Raw genomic sequence first — 20,529 nt, forward strand, 5'->3', positions numbered from 1 at the left:
TCTCTCACCATCATACCATTCATCATCTCCACTATTACACTATGTCTATCTTCATTATCAATCTACCATCATTGCTAGCCCTATTCCTATCTTTATCATTATCATACCCTAACGCTAAACCTACAACACTCAAGACAAATCTACGAGTCACACAGGTGAGTCTTTTGATGTTGTTGAAGTTCATACCAACCACTTAAGTTCATGTGAATGCACTTTTCCTTCACATTTACTTGGGCCTAATGATTTACTCCAAGTAGTCGGGTATATCAATGGAACACAAGCACATTTCTTGTTTGATTCTGGTACTTCTCACAATTTTCTTAATGGTCACTTTGTGCAGCAAATGGAACTCCACATAAACGCAAGTGATCATATCTATCAAGGTCACATGGCAAAATGGAAACGTTCAATACATCAGTGGCATTGTTTGTCAACTGCCAATTCAAATAGATACTTATTTGGAGAAGTTAGACTTTCATGTTATGAAACTACAATCCTCTGTCACGGTATTCCGCATGCACGTGTCGTATTAGGCGGGACCACCGGAGTCACGGACCAGGAAGACATGGATGTTGGGAGACCAACTCTCACTGGAACCGTCTGCACTGGCTATGGCACAAACCGGGTGATTCTAAATGCGTACCGGAGGCTACCGAACAAGAGAGAGGGAGAGAGAGAGAGAGAGCGTACACGCAACACCAACTCAACACACACCACTTATGTACAGAAACGAAAAACGAAAACACCAACAGAGACATAGATATGCACAACCTTTTATATATATAATTACAAGAGCAAAATACAACTCCGGCTTCGAGCCAGACTAAGGTAGGTTAGGTTAAAACAACAGTCTGTTGCCAAGCCACTGATCGGGGAACTCTCGGGCTCTTCGCGTCGAGCGGGGTCTTGCACAAGAGACAGAGCAGAAGTGAAAACCCCTAAGGACATACAAGCTCCTAACCAAACTAAATCCTAAACAGACACGAACTCTCAACCAACACGAAGAAGAAGAAGACCTCAAAGAATAGAAACAAGAAAGATTATCATACCTTGGACCTAATGGTATACCCTCCTAACTCAAAATGGGCAACCCCTTCAAGAGACCCTCCCTTCATTTTATAGCACCAGGAGGGAGTGGCGTAACAATGTGGGATAAATATCCCTTATTATATGGGATCCCTTGTCCCGACTTAACTCCTATTTGGCACCATAAAGGCACCCCTATTATTCACACATTTTATACAAGGGTAAGTGCACATGATGCACTTCGTCGATGCCACTAACTTCTCCGGTTTTCTCATTATGGCCGTGAATCTTCACGACACCGCAAATGTCATTTTAGGATACCCTTGGTTTTTTAATAAAAACCCTTCTTTGTCCATTGATTGGGTTAATCACTCAATCATCTTTGAACTTAATAATTGTAAACATTTTATTCAATGTTCCAAACTTCTTTCTTGTTCACTTGTGTCTTCTAAATCTTTAAGTGAGTATTCTAGCTCATTAATTTATTCATGTGTAATTGATCTTGCGCTTCAATTTTATTATTTTAATATTGACGCCACACAATTACCACATTATAAACAACGATTACTCGACTCTATTTTAGACGATTTTCAAGACGTGTTTCCTAACGAATTGTTGCTTACTTTACCACCAAAATGTAATGTGGACCATCAAATTGAACTCATCCCCAGTGCTGCTCCTGTGAGCATTCCACCTTATCGACTTAGTCGATTAGAAGAGGATGAGATTGCTAAACAACTTAAGGAATACTTGAGTATGGGCCACATTAGGTATAGTAAATCACCTTGGGGTGTGCTAGTTCTATTAGTTAAGAAGAAGGAAGGTTCATGGCGAATGTGTATCAATTATCACCGTTTGAATAAAATGGCAATTAAAAATGCATATTCGTTACCTCGTGCCGATGATTTGATTGATCGTTTGCATGGGGCCCGATATTTTATGAAAATTGACTTACGAACTAGTTATCATCATATTTGCATTGCTAAGGATGATATTCCTAAAACCGCTTTTCATACGCGCTATGGCCATTATGAGTTTTTAGTCATGCCTTTCGGGTTGACTAATGCTCCAGCCACATTCCAACAAGCGATGAATGACGTTTTCTGAGATCAACTCGATGATTTTGTTGTCGTTTTCTTGGATGATATTTTGATATATAGCCGTACCTTGCAAGATCATGTTGAACATATTCAATTTGTTTTGCAAAAGTTGTGTGACAACTCTTTCTATGCAAAACATTCAAAATGTGATTTTTCCCAAAAATCTATTGTGTACCTAGGTCATTTAACTACGGAAAATGGCGTTGAAATTGAACCTTCTCGTATTCAAAAGGTTAACCTTTGGCCCATTCCTCGTAATATTCGTGAATTGCGATCATTCTTAGGGTTTGTGGGGTTTTTACGAAAATCAATTTGTAACTATTCCAAATTGACTACACCATTAACTGACCTTTTAAAAGGTCATCCACGTAAGTCTATCAAACCGATTGCATGGAATGAACAACTAGACAAATCATTTGAGACACTCAAAGAGCATGTGTGTCAGGCTCCCCCTCTTCTATTTCCGAACCCTTTCTAAGCCTTTCTCAATCAAAACCGATGCTAGTGATTATGCTATTGGTGTCATTCTTTATCAAGGTAGTCACCCTATTGCTTTTGAAAGTAAGAAGCTTGATGTTGCTCAATCTCGATATTTAGTTCAAGAGAAAGAGTTGTTTGCCGTAATACATGCACTTAAAACATGGCAGCACTATCTCTATGGAAATAAATTTGTGGTTACAATAGACCATCAATCATTGAAGTATTTTTGTGACCAACCAGATCTTGTTGGTCATACAGGCCGTTGGGCTGACCTTATGCAAGATTTTGATTTTTCCATACGGTATCGCAAGAGTTCTATGAACACTGTTGCAGATGCTCTTAGTCGTATTAAAGAAGTTAACATGCTTATCTTCACGGAAATAAAATCTAATCTTTTAGATCACCTTCAAGGGAAATACCTTGATGACAGTTATTTCTCAAAATACTAGACGAAAGCCGATCTGGTTTAGTTGTCGTTACTAGCACCCTACCCTCGAAGGCAGCCTTTCATATTGCCAACGATTTGCTCTACCGTAGTGGAAAGGTCTGTGTTCCAGATTTACCAAACGTAAAACAAAAAGTTTTTCATGAATGTCATGATGCACCATCTGCGGGTCATCCTGGAATACAACGCACACTCGTTCTCATCCTGGCCTAAGATGCGCTCTAACGTGCATAAATACGTAACTCAATGCTTACAATGTCAGATTAATAAGTCGAAACGACTTAAAGCTGTTGGTCTTTTACATCCCTTAGATATTCCCAACAACAAATGGGAAAATATCTCAATGAATTTTATTGTTAGTTTACCTCGTACACAGAGGGGTCATGATGCCATTTGGGTTGTCGTTGACAGAATAACAAAATTGGCTAGATTTATTCCTACCAAAACCACGGTAACCACTCAACAATTGGCTTATCAATTTGTTGATGAGTTATTTCGTTTTTATGGATTACCGATGGATATTGTTAGTGATCGAGATTCCAAGTTTACTAGTGACTTTTGGACTCAAGTCTTAAAGAAACTAGAAACTACATTGAGCATGAGTTCCGCAGATCATCCTCAGTCTGATGGACAAACTAAACGAGTTAATCAAATTATTGAGGACATGCTTCGAGCTTATGTAGCAAAAACCCCTTCTAAGTGGGAGCAATACCTTCCTATCTTAGAATTTGCCTATAATAGCTCTAAACATACATCCATTGGATATAGTCCTTTTGTGTTGATGTATGGTTTTCAGCCACGTGCCCTAGTCGATGTCACGATTCATCATGATACATTAGATAATACACACAATTTTTTGCAAGACATGAACCAAATGTTGCATATTGCCAAAGAAAATGTCAAGACAGCTCAAGATCATGATCGATTTTATGTTGATCAGGAGAGACATCCTCGTGCATTTTCTATTGGTCAAAAAGTTTTTTTGCGTGTCCCTATTGACTCTACGTCATTGTCTATGGGCAAGTGCGCTAAGTTAGCCCCACGATATTGTGGCCCATTTGAAATCCTTAAGCGAGTTGGGTCATCTGCTTATCACCTTGCCTTATCCCGTAATGTTGGTATTCATCCTGTTTTTCACATCAGTCGTCTAAAACCATTTTTAGGCTCTGGTGATAACACCATCACAATCCAAGATCTTGTAATATTAGAGGATTTTTCTTACAAACTTCATGTTCCTAAACGAATTCTTGATTCTCGTACTAAACGTTTACATTCTAAAGAGATTCGGCTATTCAAGATCAAATGGATGGATAAACCTATTGATGATGCCACATGGGAACATGACCATACTCTTAAGGCACAATTTCCTCACTTCATATTGCAAGAGTGCAATCTTTTAAAGTAGGGGAGTATGTTACGTACACATAACGTTGGTGAGGGTAGGTCACTAATATTTACATTAATGAAGGGTATGTTCACTAATGTTAAAAAGGGGCTAATGTGATTGGATAGAAGGAATGATAGGTGCATCCACTATCATGATTTGGGCAACCAATGAATGGAGACCCTTTCAAAAAGGCACATCTATTCAAGGGGCCTAGGAAAAGGTATAAATATGAGGCTTAGCTACCCTCATAAGCAAATTACGTCGGAAGGTTGTTGTCTTAGACACCGGTGGTGTGGGCTAGGCTTTTGTCTCAACGATCGTGTTTATCTCTTCCAAGGTATTAGTCATCCTAATATCCGGTGGTATGGGACGTCAGTGGTAGGTTGGCTATGTCTAGATCATAGCTCGGGGGTGGTCGGGTGGAATGGGTTCTTATATCCATTCTATTCTCGTTCTTTTACTTTAGTTTGGTCTATTGATTAGTAATAGACTCTTAACACAACCAAAGGAGTCGGCACATCCGAACAAGTCGAAGCAAGCGGCAGTGGTGGTAGAGTCAAGAAGGATAGAGCCGACTAGAAGAAGGCCAAAACCCAAACGTGGTCCGATGTGGTGAAGGGCCTAAAAACGGAAGAAGAGTTGGAGACTACCAACTCGGACAAGATGTAGAATGAATCGGAGGAAACCGATTCGGTTGAACAGTTCGATTACGAAGAGCCGAATCAACTAAAGGCCAAGCGGACGGGAAGGCAGCGGAAGTCGACACCGACACAGAGGAACCGATGGGTCGACAAGTGCCGGAGTCATAGCAGTGAAGGAGCTAAGATGGGCCTGTTTAGCAGACAAGCCGACCAAGGAGGTCGAAGTGCGCAAAACCTGACGGGTCATGGGAAGCAGAACCGACCGGACGAGGAGCACGAGCAAGGCGGGCGGACGTCAGAAGGAGCCGGATGAAAGGATTGACTACTGCAGACATTGGCACCATGATACGACCTCAAGTTGAGCTTGAGGGGAAGTATTGAGCGAGCAAGCTCAATCGTTGTCACGTGGCGTGTGACACACACGCCAAATGTCGCGATGTGCGTGTCACATAGGCGCGGACAAGCACCGGGCCTCTATCCGTGAGTGGTTATGGAGGAGATGAATTAGCCGTTTTAGGTTTATTGTCAGGTTGTTCTTTGTTGTCGAAGACACACCCGAACTAGAATCCACGGTGCGGTGGATTGATGCGTAGGCGGCGGTAATGTGGTGGTGTGCAACGTTTAGCGGGTGACAAACGATGGCGAAATGATCTTTGCCGATGTTATTTCCTTCTTGACAAGAATTCCAGAGATAGAGTGAATGATCACACGAAATGAAATTGTAGTAGCCGAAGTGATGCACTAATGTGGTTGTGTGTGAGAGAGAGATAGATAGATAGATTATATTATCGTCTTCGGAGGTCAAATATGACCTATGAGACCAAAAATATTACATTTCACATGATACGTGTGAAGGTGAGTAGCGACTCTCGATGTTCAAGAACTTTACCAATGAATATTGCAATCGAGAGTGCACATCGTGGTTGTGAGAGAAATTCGTGCAAGGATTGGGCTCGATCGAAGAGATGTGGAAAGCATGGTCAAATATGATCAAAGGCAGAGCATTGTATCAAAGATAGATGGATGGATGGAAATTTCAATTCCAGGTTTGAACCCTTGACATCAATGTTGAGAAACAAGACAAGTCACCAATAAGATAAGTAGGTTTTTTAATATTAAGATGTTGATTCAATACATAGCTTGATTGATGTCGGAGCAAGCGGTAGTGGTAGTAGAGTCAAGAAGGACAGAGCCGACTGGAAGAAGGCCAAGACCGGACGTGGTCCAATGTGGTGAAGGGCCTAAAAACGGAAGAAGAGTTGGAGACTACCAACTCGGACAAGAGCTAGAATGAATCAGAGGAAACCAATTCGGTTGAATAGTTGGATTCAGAATAGCTGGATCAACTAAAGGCCAAGCGGACGAGAAGGCAGCGGAAGTCGACACCGACACAGAGGAACCGATGGGTCGACAAGTGTCGGAGTCATAGCAGTGAAGGAGCTGAGATGGGCCTGTTAAGCAGACAAGCCGACCAAGGAGGTCGAAGTGCGCAAAACCTAACATCAACATCATCATTATACACATCCCAAATAACATTTTCTAGATTTTCCTTACTTATACCCTTGTGATCATTAAGTAACCCTATATCATCATGGACATATTTTTGTAGAACGTCCTCATCATCACAAATCCCTATTCTATTTTCATAATGGATATCCTCATGAATGTCACCATTTGATTTAGTGAAACTCTTATCAAATCTATCCCGAAGAAAACCAAGGCAACCTAAAACACACAATTCCTCTTCGTCACTCTCACCCTCATCATTACCCTTATCATAACCATATCCACAGAAAGTGCACAACTTTTTATCATCATAACCCTCATTCTTCTCTTGGCGCTCACTCTCACCATCAATAATAAACTCTCTCTTACTATCATCAAGCCCTAAATCGTGTGTATCGTTATTATTGTCACTGTCATCACGTTTAAATGTAAAGTTTTCGTCTCTTCCTAACTTCTCCTCTTGTTTGAGGCCCTCATTAAACCTATCAAACTCGTCATCACAATTTAAACAATGAGAGTCTAGATTCCAACCTCTCTCACCATCACAACTTTCAAGTGTAGCACAACCATGAAGAGCTCGACCTTGATTTCTCCTCTTGAGTTTATAGTAATCTTTGCCACAATCATAACCTTGTAGATCTCGAGCACTCTTTGTGAGTTTGTAATGATCTTTGTCTTTATCATAACTGTGTAGATCTTGATCTTTCTCCTCAAGCCCACATTCTTTGTCACATGTCTTTTCATGACTGCATCCTTGAGTATCTTGGTCTTTCCCCTCTAGCCCACTTTCTTCACCGCATGTCTCTTCATGATCGCATCCTTCTCGATCTTCCCTCTTGAGCCCACATTCTTCATCGCATCTCTCTTCATTATTGTATCCTTCTTCAGTGCATCTCTCTCTTCTCTTGAGTTTGCAATGATCTTCATGATGACAGTCACAATCTATCCCTTCAAGATCGTGTTCTTCATCACATGTTTCTCTTTTGTCGAGTTTGCAACAATCCTCGTAATGACCATAAGCATGTCGATCTCGCTTGTCAAGCCCACGTTCTTCTTCATGACCGCATCCTTGAATATCTCGTTCTTCCTTTTTGAGCCCTTGTTCTTCATCGCATGTCTCTTCACGATCACATCCTCGAATATCTTGATCTTTTGTCTTGATCCCACGTTCTTTGTCATATGTCTCTTCATGATCACATCCTCGAATATCTTGATCTTCCCTCTTGAGCCCACGTTCTTCGTCGTGTCTCTCTTCACAACCGCATCCTCGAATATCTCGATCTTTCCTTATGATCCCACATTCTTCGTTGAAAGTCTCTTCATGACAATAATCGTGATCATCTCGATCATCTTCATCTTCTTCATCGTTGAGTAAAACATGAAAAGGTTGAGGCCCAAATCTTGACGTCATAACCGCTTCGTACCAATCCGGAACTTCTTGATATAGTCTTTCGACTTTCCTTGCCAGCTTGAGATACTCCATCGCTCTATCCTTATCATCATGCAACAACATTTCAATGGCCTTCCTTACAAATGGAAGGATTACGAGCCTTGGACCACCTTCTATTCTAATTGACTCCTCTAAGTCGTAAGCAAGCAAGACCACATCCATCATTCGTGTTGCCTCCATTACCACCTTGTGTTGTTCACGTCGGGTTCACCAAATAGATGTCACGTGGCATATGACACACGTGCCAAATGTCGCGATGTGCGTGTCACACAAGCGCGGACAAGCACCGGGCCTCTATCCGCTAATGGTTATGGAGGAGATGAATTAGCCATTTTAGGTTTATTGTCAGGTTGTTCTTTGTTGTCGAAGACGCACCCGAACTAGAATCCGCGGTGCGGTGGATTGATGTGTAGGCGGCGGTAATGTGGTGGTGTGCAACATTTAGTGGGCGACAAACGACGACGAAATGATCTTTGCCGGTGCTATTTCCTTCTTGACGAGAATTCCAGAGATAGAGTGAATGATCACACGAAATGAAATTGTAGTAGCCGAAATGATGTGAATGATCACACGAAATGAAATTGTAGTAGCCAAAGTGACGCACTAATGTGGTTGTGTGTGTGTGTGTGTGTGTGTGTGTGTGAGTGAGTGAGAGAGAGAGAGATGGGAATTGAGGAAGTGTGTAAGATAGATAGATAGATGGATGGAAATTCCAATTCCGGGTTCGAACCCTTGACATCAATGTTAAGAAACAAGACAAGTCACCAATAAGATAAGTAGGTTTTTTAATATTAAGATGTTGATTCAATACATAGCTTGATTGATGCCTAGATTGACCCCCCCCTTTTCCCTTCCTTTCTTTCTTATATAGATGCCCCCATGCATATGATGCATGTGAGGGTGTACGACATGCATACAACGCATGAGATGCATGCAATGCATTATTGCCATTTGGTGCTCATGCATCGCATGTGATGCATGATGACCATGTCCCTCATTCAAGCTCTAATGTATGAGCATTTACATGTGAAAAATACAATAATAAAAGTATAATAAGTAACAACTTAGCCTAATGGTAAGTCAATTGTGTCTTAACTTGGAGGTGTAAGGTTCTTGAACCTTACTTGCACCCCTTGGTATGCATGAAAATGCTATTAGGCCTTAGTAGAGGGGTTCTCATTTCATTCATATTTACAACATGCTAACGTACGAGTGTAACCATCGCTCCATTCATTCGTGTACACATTGCACCGTCTCGATTTTCACACCATTGCCGAAAATCTTCACGACACTATATCCGGATTGGCTAAACAAGCCAAAGCCGGATTCAAATGTGAACCGGAAGGCTAGTAGTAGCCTATACTCATAGACTACTAAGTAGTCAGAGTTCTCGTAGTTAGTGTCAACCGCTCGTATGATCATTGAAGTACATAGTACCTCTGTTAGTCCTTTTGAGGACTTGTATAAATAGGGTTGTTTAGCATGTTGTATAGATAGAGTGATACAGAGTGTTAATTTTTTAATAGAGTTTATGTTTTGCTCTCTCTGTCTCTCCCGTGTATGCTAAATACTCTCAAGGTTCCATTGAACCTGTGTTTCTATTCTCTGTTGCTATCCGGCTAAACCGGTTTTGTCAAGCTTCCGTACGCTAACTTTTTCATCATTGTATAATGGTCGGAGGTTAATGCAATATAGTCTCTTTTGAGCACATAATCATCTCTCATTCTCTACGCAATCATCTTGTCTGTCTGCTACTTTTTCTTGTTTGACTGACTAACCAATAGGTCCTCAACTTCTACATCATCAACATCATATTCATTAAACACACACAAGGGCCTACAGTTTGAGCATATATAAGAAGGCTAACTACCTTCATGAAGGGGAACTCTTTTCTTTATTGTTTTGAAATAGAGACTTTGATAGTGTGGCAAAGCTTTAGCTTCATACATATATGCCTCCTTCTTTAAACCCATAGTAAAATAAGAACTTTAGTTTATCATGCCATACCATTCAAATGTAAAAATGACTATATTCAAATCAATTCTAATTTATAAACTAAAATGTTGATTGAGTCTGTATAAAACCATTGTAGGTCATCTTAGATTGTATCCTATTCATGGTCATTGGCAAAAACTTTATTGCTCTATGATTGTTGGGGACCATGTATCAAATTAAATATCTTTGGGTGGAAATATGGTGGTTCAAGTTATATGGGAATAAATGATTGAGTTGATCATTAAAGCAAGATTAATTGTGTTGCATGTGCATTTTCTTATGTATGGCAGGCCTCAAATGAATTGGATTGATTGTTGTGACTCTAATAGTCGGACATATTCCGTAGATGATGGGAGATGATCGAAGCATCCTTGAATAACATTTATTGGAAATTTTATGCAAAAGCGTTCTTGGGCATATAGAAAAATATCATTCATTCATCTAAAGGTAGATAGGAGATGGAACAACACATATTCAACCTTTCAAATTAATTCATCTTTGACTTGAATGTGTGTGGCCCTTATCCTCATTAGCTGGGATTATTGAGAAACATGAAGTGTGATTGCATTTGGTTCTCTTCATAAATCCATTTTTACTAATAACAAAATATTTCATTAAAAGATTCAACAAGTTCGCTCTTTCTAACCAATTTTGTATTTTGTCACATTTGTTGGTATAAAAGGAAAAATTTGGAGCTACTCTAGGGTTTTCCAATATCCAAATATCCGTGATCAACTCTCAAAAGAGAGAGGAGGAGAGAATTACCCTAATATTATTTATACATACACGAATAATTTATCCTAAGTTATGGTCAATATTTTTATCAAAATTTGAGAATTGCATGGAGTTTGAGACACATTTTAATACATTGCCTTATATATGCTACAACCTAAAAAACAACAAGCGTGGAAAAGAGGCCCAGGCAATGATCAATCCTCCTTTATATAATCGTTCTAGAGTAAAGAGACGCTAAAATATGCATGCACAAAAGTATGAAAAGTGATAAACTGTTGATATTGAAATTGTTATACATGCTACTCTACTTGATCCTCATCGCGCAACCGACCAATGTCAAACACACACACACACATCAATGAACAAATCATATTAATATATCTTGCAATACGAACATACAACACAAGATGGTCATATGGTCTTGTATAATACAATATAATGACCATCTTGTAGATTTTATATCTATAGGGAACGAATACAAATGCAATGACAATGTGGTAGCTTTTCTATCTGCGATGTTGTTTACAGGACGAATACAATCCTAATACATTATATGAACAATACGATACCAATACAATGCAACACAATATACAAAAAATAAAATAGTGGGACAACACAAAATGTATAGGATCAATACAATGTAGATACAATACTACTTACTTAATGTAGTGTATGGGCAATAGACACTAGACACACGCACTACATTGTAGGAGTGTTTTTTTTTCAAAAAAAGGATCTACTTTTCCATTGGTAGGAGAGATTTTTAAAGAAAGACTACACAAGATGGCCGCTAAGAGGCGAGTGACCCTGTCCCAGATCCTTTGAGCTTGAGGGCAATGCCACAAACAATGTCTTAGAGTCTCGATAGGTGCAAAACAGAGTGGGCAAGCTATTGGGCCTCCTCGTTTACCTAGCTATGCACCAACGGGGGGGGGGCAACGTTATGTCCGATCGATCTGCCACTAAAATAGCTTGATCTTCTCACGCACGTGGACAAATGCAAAATACAAACAAAACAAATCGGAAGGCCCTTTGCTACACACACACACAATGCATTTTCATTATTTATACATATGTACTCATACATTCACCAAACAAATATGCACAAAAGCAAGAAGAGCAGAGAGAGAGAGAGAGAGAGAGAGAGAGAGAGAGAGAGAGTTGATACAAATTTCTTGACTGAGTAGTCACTGTCCTCCCTCCCTTCCCCGCCACCGCCATCGCCGTTATCCTCCTCCTCTTCAGAAGATGGGTGATAAAATTAGGGTTTCACTGTCAGATCAGGAGCTCATCTGATCGTTCCTATATTAGCTGACAAACCATTCTCTTTGACAGATCTAGCATAGAATCCCATACGTTTGTGTCTTCTTCTTTGTAAGGGCATGCTCGTCCATTCTCATAAATTCTCTCTGCTTCGATGAGATCATCAGGTGGATCAAGCACTATGAAAGGTCGGGCTAACTCGTCTGGATTTACTACTTTCATCATGTTCATGGTCTCATTCCTTGCTTGCTTCTATGTTGCTGGAAGGTAAAGTGGCCGCTTCCATCATTCTGTGTCTATAAGCATAAATAGGGATCAGGATTTGCGGTTTCGAAATAACGCGAAATCCATGTATATATTTTGAAGAGGAAACACACATAATTAGGAATTCTGACTTGAGCGCTCCTATTTCCATCATCCTAGGTTTTAGGATATATGATTTAGATCTCAAGAGTCTCGATTTAGGATGTAGGATTCAGAGTTTATTCATAGATAGTGCAAAATCCCATTTTCATTCATGTCTTGAAGATGTAAAATCATAAATATGGATTTAGGGTTTAGACATAATGTCAAATCTATGTATATATGAAGGAAAGAACGCAATTAGGGTTTAAAATTTAGACATAATGAAAACTCATTTCCATCATTCAATAGGTATATTTGAAGAGGCATAAACATAATTAGGGTTTTGAATTTATTGTTTAGGGTTTATTGATCATTGTTTAATATAAAGGATTTTTTAGAGAAACTATTGTATGTATTTAACCAGTAAAAATTAATAGAGTTTAGGGCAGATGGTTTAGATTTTAGGGTTTTCAGAAAGTGGGGTTTAGAGTTTAGGCACAGCCATTTTTTTCACTCCCATTATGCTTTAGATTACTTAATCCCAGTTTAGAATTAACTTAGTGCTTAATTACAATTTTTCGATATACTGATATCCGATTCATGCCACTCTAGTTTGTACAGGTAGCTATTCATTCAATTACTGAATACTATTAATTCATCCAGTAACAACTCCATGCAGGGTTTAGGATTTGAAGAAGCAAAGCATTATTATGGTTTAAATCTTAAGGTCTAGTTTAGAGTTTAGTGTAGGGTTTCGGATTTATACATAATCCAAACCCATTCCCATCATTCCATATATATTGATTAGGCATAGAAGCATAATTAGGGTTTAGGGTTTTGGACACAGTGCTAATCATTTTACTGCAACCCAAATGATAACAATATCAAACTCTCAAGAATGCATTTTTTGTATTCATAAATTAAAATAGGAAAATCCTATCAATCAGCCACATATTTTAAACACATTATGCATTGAGTAAGAGAGATTGCCTTAACTAAAAAGAGAAACAAAAAATACACCCCCTTGCGCTTACATCAAATGAGTTTATTATAATACAGAAAAATGTATTGTTTATGATGTCAATTGATGTAGGTGACAAGAGAAAACATACCCTCTTTAAGCTCTTCCTCCCTCCTAAATTCTCTTCTTCTTCTTTTTGTTTTTACTTCCTTTTCCTCCTCCTTCGTTTGTGGCTAGTTGCATGCTCTATTATATGTGTCATTGTCTGTGGGACAGTCTCTCTCTATATGTATGTTTGACAATCTCTCTCTCTCTCAATTTGGAAACCATGATTTTAAATAAAAACATTTAACCTAAAAGACTAACTAAAGCATCACATTTTTTAGTTTAAATATTAAAATCAAGAATTCACCAATAAAAAAGTTTGAAACCATATTGTGAAATACTCAAAAAAATTTCCATTCCATTTCAATGTTTACACTTATGTAGCTTTAGTTGGGTCAATGGATTGTTATGCATGTTAGGTCATGGTTAGTTATGGGCGGTTCTTTTTTCCAATGCCTGTTGTTCTACAATATATTGTTTCTTCCTTGACTTTAATCTTCAAATATATAATAATAATATCAAGTGGTGGGGAACAATTAACATATTATGAACAATAAGTGATTGACTCACTCTTAAAAGAGTTTCAACAAGTGGGAGAGTATACCAATGAATTTCACTATTAGTTTACCACGCACTCAAAAAGGCCATGATGCCATTTGCGTGGTTGTTGATAGATTAATAAAATGGCTAGATTCATTCAAACGAAATCCACTATTACCACTAAAGACTTAGCTTACCAATTTGTCAATGAGCAGTTCATTTTTGGATTGCAGGTTATGGCAGGATTCACAAAAGAGAGTCATTTTGATGAGTATGGTGGACAAAAGCAATGGAATGGTATATGCCCTTGTGGAGTATTTCCTTAATTCATTTTCTCCTTCTCCTTATGCTTATCATCCTGCATTATCTTATTTCAGGTAAATAAGCCAGTAACAGTAGAGGATAAACTCCAGATTCTGGGCTGCAAGTAATATCTCTTGTTTATTTTGCGAATAATTTTTGCGTCTGGGTGCAACATACTGCTAGAAAATGCTAATACATGGTCCTGATATTATAGAGATGCTGAGAGAAGATTGAACGAAATGGAGATGGAATTAGCTTCTGCAAAAAGTCAAGGATTCACTCGGAAATGGGTAAACTTAGGCAATGCTAATAGTACATCGAGGAGCCCACTTCTTGTTGTTATTGGTATAAACACAGAGTTTGGGAACCGCCTAAAGCGAGATTCAATCCGAAAGAAGTGGATGCCAACAGGTTTTTGGTCTTCATAACTCATTGCTTTTGCTACTTAAATTGGGTAAAATATGCCATTTAGTACTATTTCCTTTCTTTCTTTAACACATACAATTGTTGATCAAGTTCCATGTAAGAAGTGGCTGGATGTCATATTATGAATAATCATGTCTTACACATGCATTTCAGATATATATATATATATATATGATTTTGTGCAAACGAAGTAAATCAGGAAGTGATTAGATATCATATTATATATTCTTGCATCTTATCCATGCCTCTGAAACATATATTGTACGTAATATTATGTGAATATTCTTACATCTTACATGTGCATTATGTGACATATATGCAATTAATTTTGTCTTTGAGTTAAAGTAAGAAATAATTGAATGAGGTGAATAGTCATCATTAGCTCTTGTAAAAGAAACAAGTATTATTTTATGAAATTATATTTTGGATCCCCGATGGTAGCATAGTTTTATATTGAGTTGTAGATGAAAGATGTGTGAATGATGTGACGTAGACCCCAAAGCTCTATTTCATTGGAGTTTTATTAGTAGATAACGTCGGTACTCTAATCTATGCACCAAGAAGAGATGAGTAGATTTACTGGACTCAAGTTATGACTTGTCTAATGGTAGGAAACAAATACTAAATATGCACTAGTATCTGAACATCTTGGATAGAAGAAAAACCCTGAAGGATTTCTATTACCTATTGAAAGCCAATGACCATTGATTAAAATGTAGGAGAATCTTTTCTTGGTCATGAAGGTATGGCATCTTTTTTTCTCTTAATGGGAGTACCCTAGTGATTAAGAGAGATAGAAAAAGATAGAGAAGAGAAGAGGAAGAGAAAGGAATACTTTAATATACTATTAAAAAAACAATACCATCTTCTTAGACTCTAAAAATAACAACCCCAAAGAACTGCTTTAATCTCAATGACACTAGTTGATAATAGTCTTTCTTTCTTCTCTCTTTCTTCTACTAAGACTCCTCTCACTTATTCTAGCCTTCTTATTCTTCTTCCTTCTGCCCCAATTGCTAAGAATACCCTCCTATTTATAGGTTTTTAGTTGCATTATTCTTGTTTTTCTTTTCTTTTCTTTTTAAATATATGTGATACGTTTTTTTATATCACTATTTCTCCTCCATCATCCCAAATTTGTCCTAAAAGACTTGTTTGGAGAGCTCTTCTTATCAGCTTTTTATGCATTTTTCTTTTGAAATTTGGATGCCCGTTGATTTTATATCACTATTTCTCCTCAATCATCCCAAATTTGTCCTAAAAGAATTTTTTGGAGAGCTCTTCTTATCAGCTTTTTATGCATCTTTTCTTTTGAAATTTGGATGCCCGTTGAAGAAGTTATGAGCTTTTTTTCTCTGCCTAAATCTTCATATCCACGCCATACTTTTTGTGCCTTTTTCCCTGCTTCTTTTTTTCTCTTTCTTTTCTGCTTTTTTCTACTTTGGAAAAATACCTCTAACTTTATATCCCTTCAAGTTCCTTCCTCCATTAACACTTGATCCTTTCATATTGCTCTTTATTATTAGTCATCTTAGCATCCAACATATTTGTAACGGTCTTTTCTTACAAACAAAGACTGACTTCACACCTAGCAATAGGTGCAACATGCTTATAAGGTTAGAGCCTGAAGTTTATGTTCACGTCGTTTGTACCTTGTCAACTATTCTTTCTTCTGTGCATATCTGAATTATATCTTATGTGCTACTTTACTCTTAGCATTTTCATTGTAAAAATATTTGTAACTTTTTTTACTAGATATATAACCTTGTATTATTTCTATGTATACTTAAAAGAACCATTCATATTTGTAACAACACCAATTGCTTGTACAACCTGATAATCTTTTATAGTTTTATGCAAGCTTGATTTCATGAAATTCTTGTATAATTTGAGCTAATACAATCTTATAAAATGGTAGACAACTTGTAAGACCTGAAATACACTTGCACACTTGTCCGTCAACATTTTTTAGAGTAGAATTACTGAACTATCTCGCACTCTGTATATTACTAATTTTATCAACATTGATTCTGTTTGGAACGTTTAAAAACTTCAAAATTTGACAAGTATTTACTGTATTCCACACATGTTCTACATATTTAATATATTTAATGGATTTTATCTATAGAATACATATTGTAAGTATTCAAAAAAAAAAGTAGAATGCATAGCATACATATTCTACATGTATTGTATGCTAAGTATTTTTCAACTATAGTTTGGAGTGACGTAGATGGTTGATTGAAATTCAAGTTTGACAAGTATTTACTGTATTCCACACATGTTCTACATATTTAATATATTTAATGTATTTTATCTATAGAATACATATTGTAAGTATTCAAAAAAAAGAGTAGAATGCATAGCATACATATTCTACATGTATTGTATGCTAAGTATTTTTCAACTATAGTTTGGAGTGACATAGATGGTTGATTGAAATTCAAGTTCTTTGTTTATTTTTATTCAAGGTGAGGCTTTGAAGAACCTTGAGAAAGAGAAGGGAATTGTTGTGAGATTCGTGGTCGGAAGGAGGTTGTTTATGGCTTAACTCTACTTTACAACTGACATGAAACAAACAGAGGATAGTAAGTCATGAAGAAACATTCTGGATAATGTGGTGGTTATATTTTCTTTTATTGGCATACAGTGCAAATAAAGGGGATAGTTCTGATCGCCGAATTGACTCTGAGAATCAAGAAACTAAAGATTTTCTCATACTTGTAAGTGTGTAAAAATAATTGAGAGATTTTTATTTTATTCACAACCTATCAGGCTCACTCTGATGTGGTTTATTTGGTCTCAAAGGTCATGCTCGTCTTTTGAAGACATTGAATATGAGTTTTCGATATAATGAAGGTTATAAACTTTGGGTTTGTTTGCTATCTATAGGAAGATCATGTTGAGGGATCAGAGGAGTTTGCCAACAAAGCAAAAAACTTTTTCAGTCTAGCTGCGGCAACGTGGGATGCTGATTTTTACATCAAGGTTGACGATGACATTTCTGTAAACATTGGTATGCCCTTTTTTTTAGTTTAACGACAATTCAGTTAATTCCATGATTTTAAATAAAAGAGGGGAAAAAACCAGATTCTGATACTTCTTTTTAATAGCTCATTGACATTTTTGCAGAGGAGCTTAAAAAACTACTTTCAAGTTATTGGGGCAAGCCAAGAGTATATGCTGGATGTATGAAATCTGGAGATGTTATAGCAGATGAGTATGTGTTTATGAAAAATAAAATCTTCTACGTTCCTGATTCCCATGGAATGTAGATACGATGTTAATGACAGTATGTAACCACAAGTGGAAAAGTTTTATCATGGTGTTGAGTTTTCTTTCCCGCAGAGGTCAGCGTTGGTATGAAAAAGAATGGTGGAAGTTTGGTGATGGAAAATCGTAAGTTATTTCCACGTGGACACATTTGATAGATGCTTTAAGAAAAAAACGTAACCGTGTACATACACACACAAGCATGCATATTAGTTTAATGTTTTTGCTGTGTGCTTTATCATGTAATCCCTTGTTCTCATTTTACATCTAGGTATTTTCGGCATGCTGGTGGTCAGCTATACATTCTGTCAAGGGCACTAGCTCAGTACATTTATGTCAATAGGTAATACTAAGTCAAGGAAATGTTTGTAATAGATTGTCTCAGAGATAAATGAGCGATAACTATCCTTTTTTTATGCTAATGAGTTATATGCTTTACTTTACGTAGAGATTTCTTGCATGTCTATGCACATGAGGATATCTCGGTAGGGTCGTGGATAATTGGATTAGATGTACATCATATTGATGAAAGGCGGACTTGTTGTAGTACCTCCATTCAAGGTCTTTTCCCTCCTGCAATATTTTTCTTTACATGTATTTACATTTATTATCCGTGGTATGTAAAAACAAAAACTAAAAAGCACCACATTTTATTGATTTTGTCCAATATTTTGTCAGGTGCAATATGCTCACAGCTTTAGCGCGACATAAACACAATTTTTTCATTCAACATCTTTTTCAGAAGCTAAAATGATCCACATGGGAATATATCCGAGACTTTTGTGCTACTGATGCCCAAATTTTTATGATTTTTCCCAAATATACACAAAATCATTGTTATCCCATTTCTCCAAATTGTTTTTTGCCACTATGATCTTCCATTGTAACGATCACTTTGGAATGCAAACATTATATTTTTTTGGAAGTTCCATGGCATTGTATCTTTTACTAAAATCAAGAGGAAAAGTGACCTATGATCCGAGGTCTTGTGACTCTTTTAATCTCGTCGAGGTTTTTGCATTGACTAGAGGTGTTTGCAAGGGTTCATTGGAAAAACTGAAGTATAGTATAAATTTACCAACCAAAACAATGTCCTTTTGAAGAAATAAATGAAAAACTGAAGAATAATGTTGAGATACATCTTGTTCTGCCATTTTAACAATTTGAAAAACACAATGCATTTCCAGGCTTGGCATATATTTAGACATCCATTGCTCAAACAACCAATTAAGTAGGTCACATGAGCACATTATGAGAAATGTCCTAACAAGTGCACATGAATTTTGAACTATATGGAATCCATTAATGTTTCTTGTTTTTCAAGTTTGCATCATGATGTGGATTTGGGGCTACATCTTTCATTGTTAAGTTTCTTCCATGACCAACATGAAAATCTTTCACGCAACTTAAATTGACCCAATGGGGTCTTGTGAACAACACTACTACAAATTGTGTAAGCTCAATAGTAATTTTGGTATAGGTTACTGATAAAGCATACTAGAGTAACTTTGCATCAATTGTAGGTTTCCCAAGTATTCCAATTATCGTGCATTGTCTTTTATCATATCAAATTAAATGAGATTCTTTTGTACTAATTAATCTTGTTGCTATAATATTTTGGATTAGACCTTAATGTCCATCAACTTTTGTAATAAACTCCTTGATAGATTGTAACTTTAATTGATCATCTAATTAAATGTACTCTTAATCTTCATTTAGTGCTTCATGGTTTAAGGGACATTTGAATGTATGAAAATGTGTTTCAACAAAGTAGCATATTGAAAAGTGATTGAAATATGAGCACAAGAATGGTCATATTAGCCCATCCATGCAAAGCCAATATTCATGTGTTGAAATTTGGCCCTAGTAGAAATGTAATATTTGGCATTGTTATTACCTTCCACACATGAGGATACTTGTTATTGATTCATAAGAATCTTGGTCATCTCCTATTTCTCCTCATTTAATTTGGGATACTGGGTCTCACTTATGTCCTCCATTTGGAGAGGATGTCTAACTCACTAGCATTTGGCCTTTTAACATATAAAAGCACTCCTAACTCTTAAGGATGTACTCTGGATGGAGAGAATATTCAAAAGATATCACTCTAGACATAGTAGTATTTATGAGGCCAAGAATCTATTTTGCTTCTCTTGAGTTCTTCATAGTGAAAGTTTCATGTATCTTTGCCTCAAAATAAACCACCTCATTTGTGTTATTGTATCACATGAGCATGTTGCAAACACATAAGAAAGGTCAACAATCTTGTAATCAAACTACCATCAACCTTCTTGATAAAAAGGCAATGATCATCATCTGCACTCAACACAAGATATCAGGTTGAAGGGAATAGCTAATCCTTTTTATATAGTTGACCCGGGGTTATCCAATTGGCACATGTCCCATATCCTTATAGGTTACCTCAGTCCTAGGATGATCAATTTCTGAGTTATCCTACCCTTAAATTCCATAAAATAAGACTTTAGTATTGTTTCTTTAGGTTATGCCCATAACAAAGTTGTTGTGCAAACAAAGTTTTGCAACATAT

General features: G+C 37.2%; 1 protein-coding gene and 1 long non-coding RNA gene across 2 annotated transcripts; one reads left to right on the forward strand and one right to left on the reverse strand.

Moving 5' to 3' along the window:
* The first annotated feature begins 11,957 nt into the window (after positions 1-11,957).
* On the forward strand, positions 11,958-18,964 carry LOC147866296 (hydroxyproline O-galactosyltransferase HPGT1-like). The gene is made up of 12 exons (XM_087316668.1): positions 11,958-12,295; positions 14,213-14,276; positions 14,357-14,406; positions 14,497-14,693; positions 17,180-17,243; positions 17,359-17,431; positions 17,601-17,724; positions 17,841-17,928; positions 18,057-18,107; positions 18,253-18,324; positions 18,430-18,542; positions 18,660-18,964. The coding sequence occupies exons 1-12, from the start codon at positions 12,183-12,185 to the stop codon at positions 18,680-18,682; spliced, it is 1,032 nt and encodes a 343-aa protein (XP_087172794.1). The 5' UTR covers positions 11,958-12,182; the 3' UTR covers positions 18,683-18,964.
* Positions 15,449-16,384, reverse strand: LOC147866297 (uncharacterized). The gene is made up of 2 exons (XR_015529475.1): positions 16,297-16,384; positions 15,449-15,485 (listed from the first exon to the last, which is right to left on the reverse strand). It is a non-coding gene; the product is annotated as an uncharacterized LOC147866297 (long non-coding RNA).
* Positions 18,965-20,529: the final 1,565 nt, after the last annotated feature.

Source organism: Azolla caroliniana, unplaced genomic scaffold (assembly GCF_043228905.1).
Source record: "Azolla caroliniana isolate FFs.n. ecotype wild unplaced genomic scaffold, voAzoCaro1.0.p SCAF_3, whole genome shotgun sequence".
Lineage (NCBI taxonomy): Eukaryota > Viridiplantae > Streptophyta > Polypodiopsida > Salviniales > Salviniaceae > Azolla > Azolla caroliniana.

Coding starts and splice junctions, on each gene's coding strand:
- LOC147866296 (XM_087316668.1), top strand. CDS start 12,183: ATGAGATCATCAGGTGGATCAAGCACTATGAAAGGTCGGGCTAACTCG. Junction 14,694..17,179: donor AAAGAAGTGGATGCCAACAG/GTTTTTGGTCTT, acceptor TTTTTATTCAAG/GTGAGGCTTTGAAGAACCTT. Junction 17,432..17,600: donor CTAAAGATTTTCTCATACTT/GTAAGTGTGTAA, acceptor TGCTATCTATAG/GAAGATCATGTTGAGGGATC.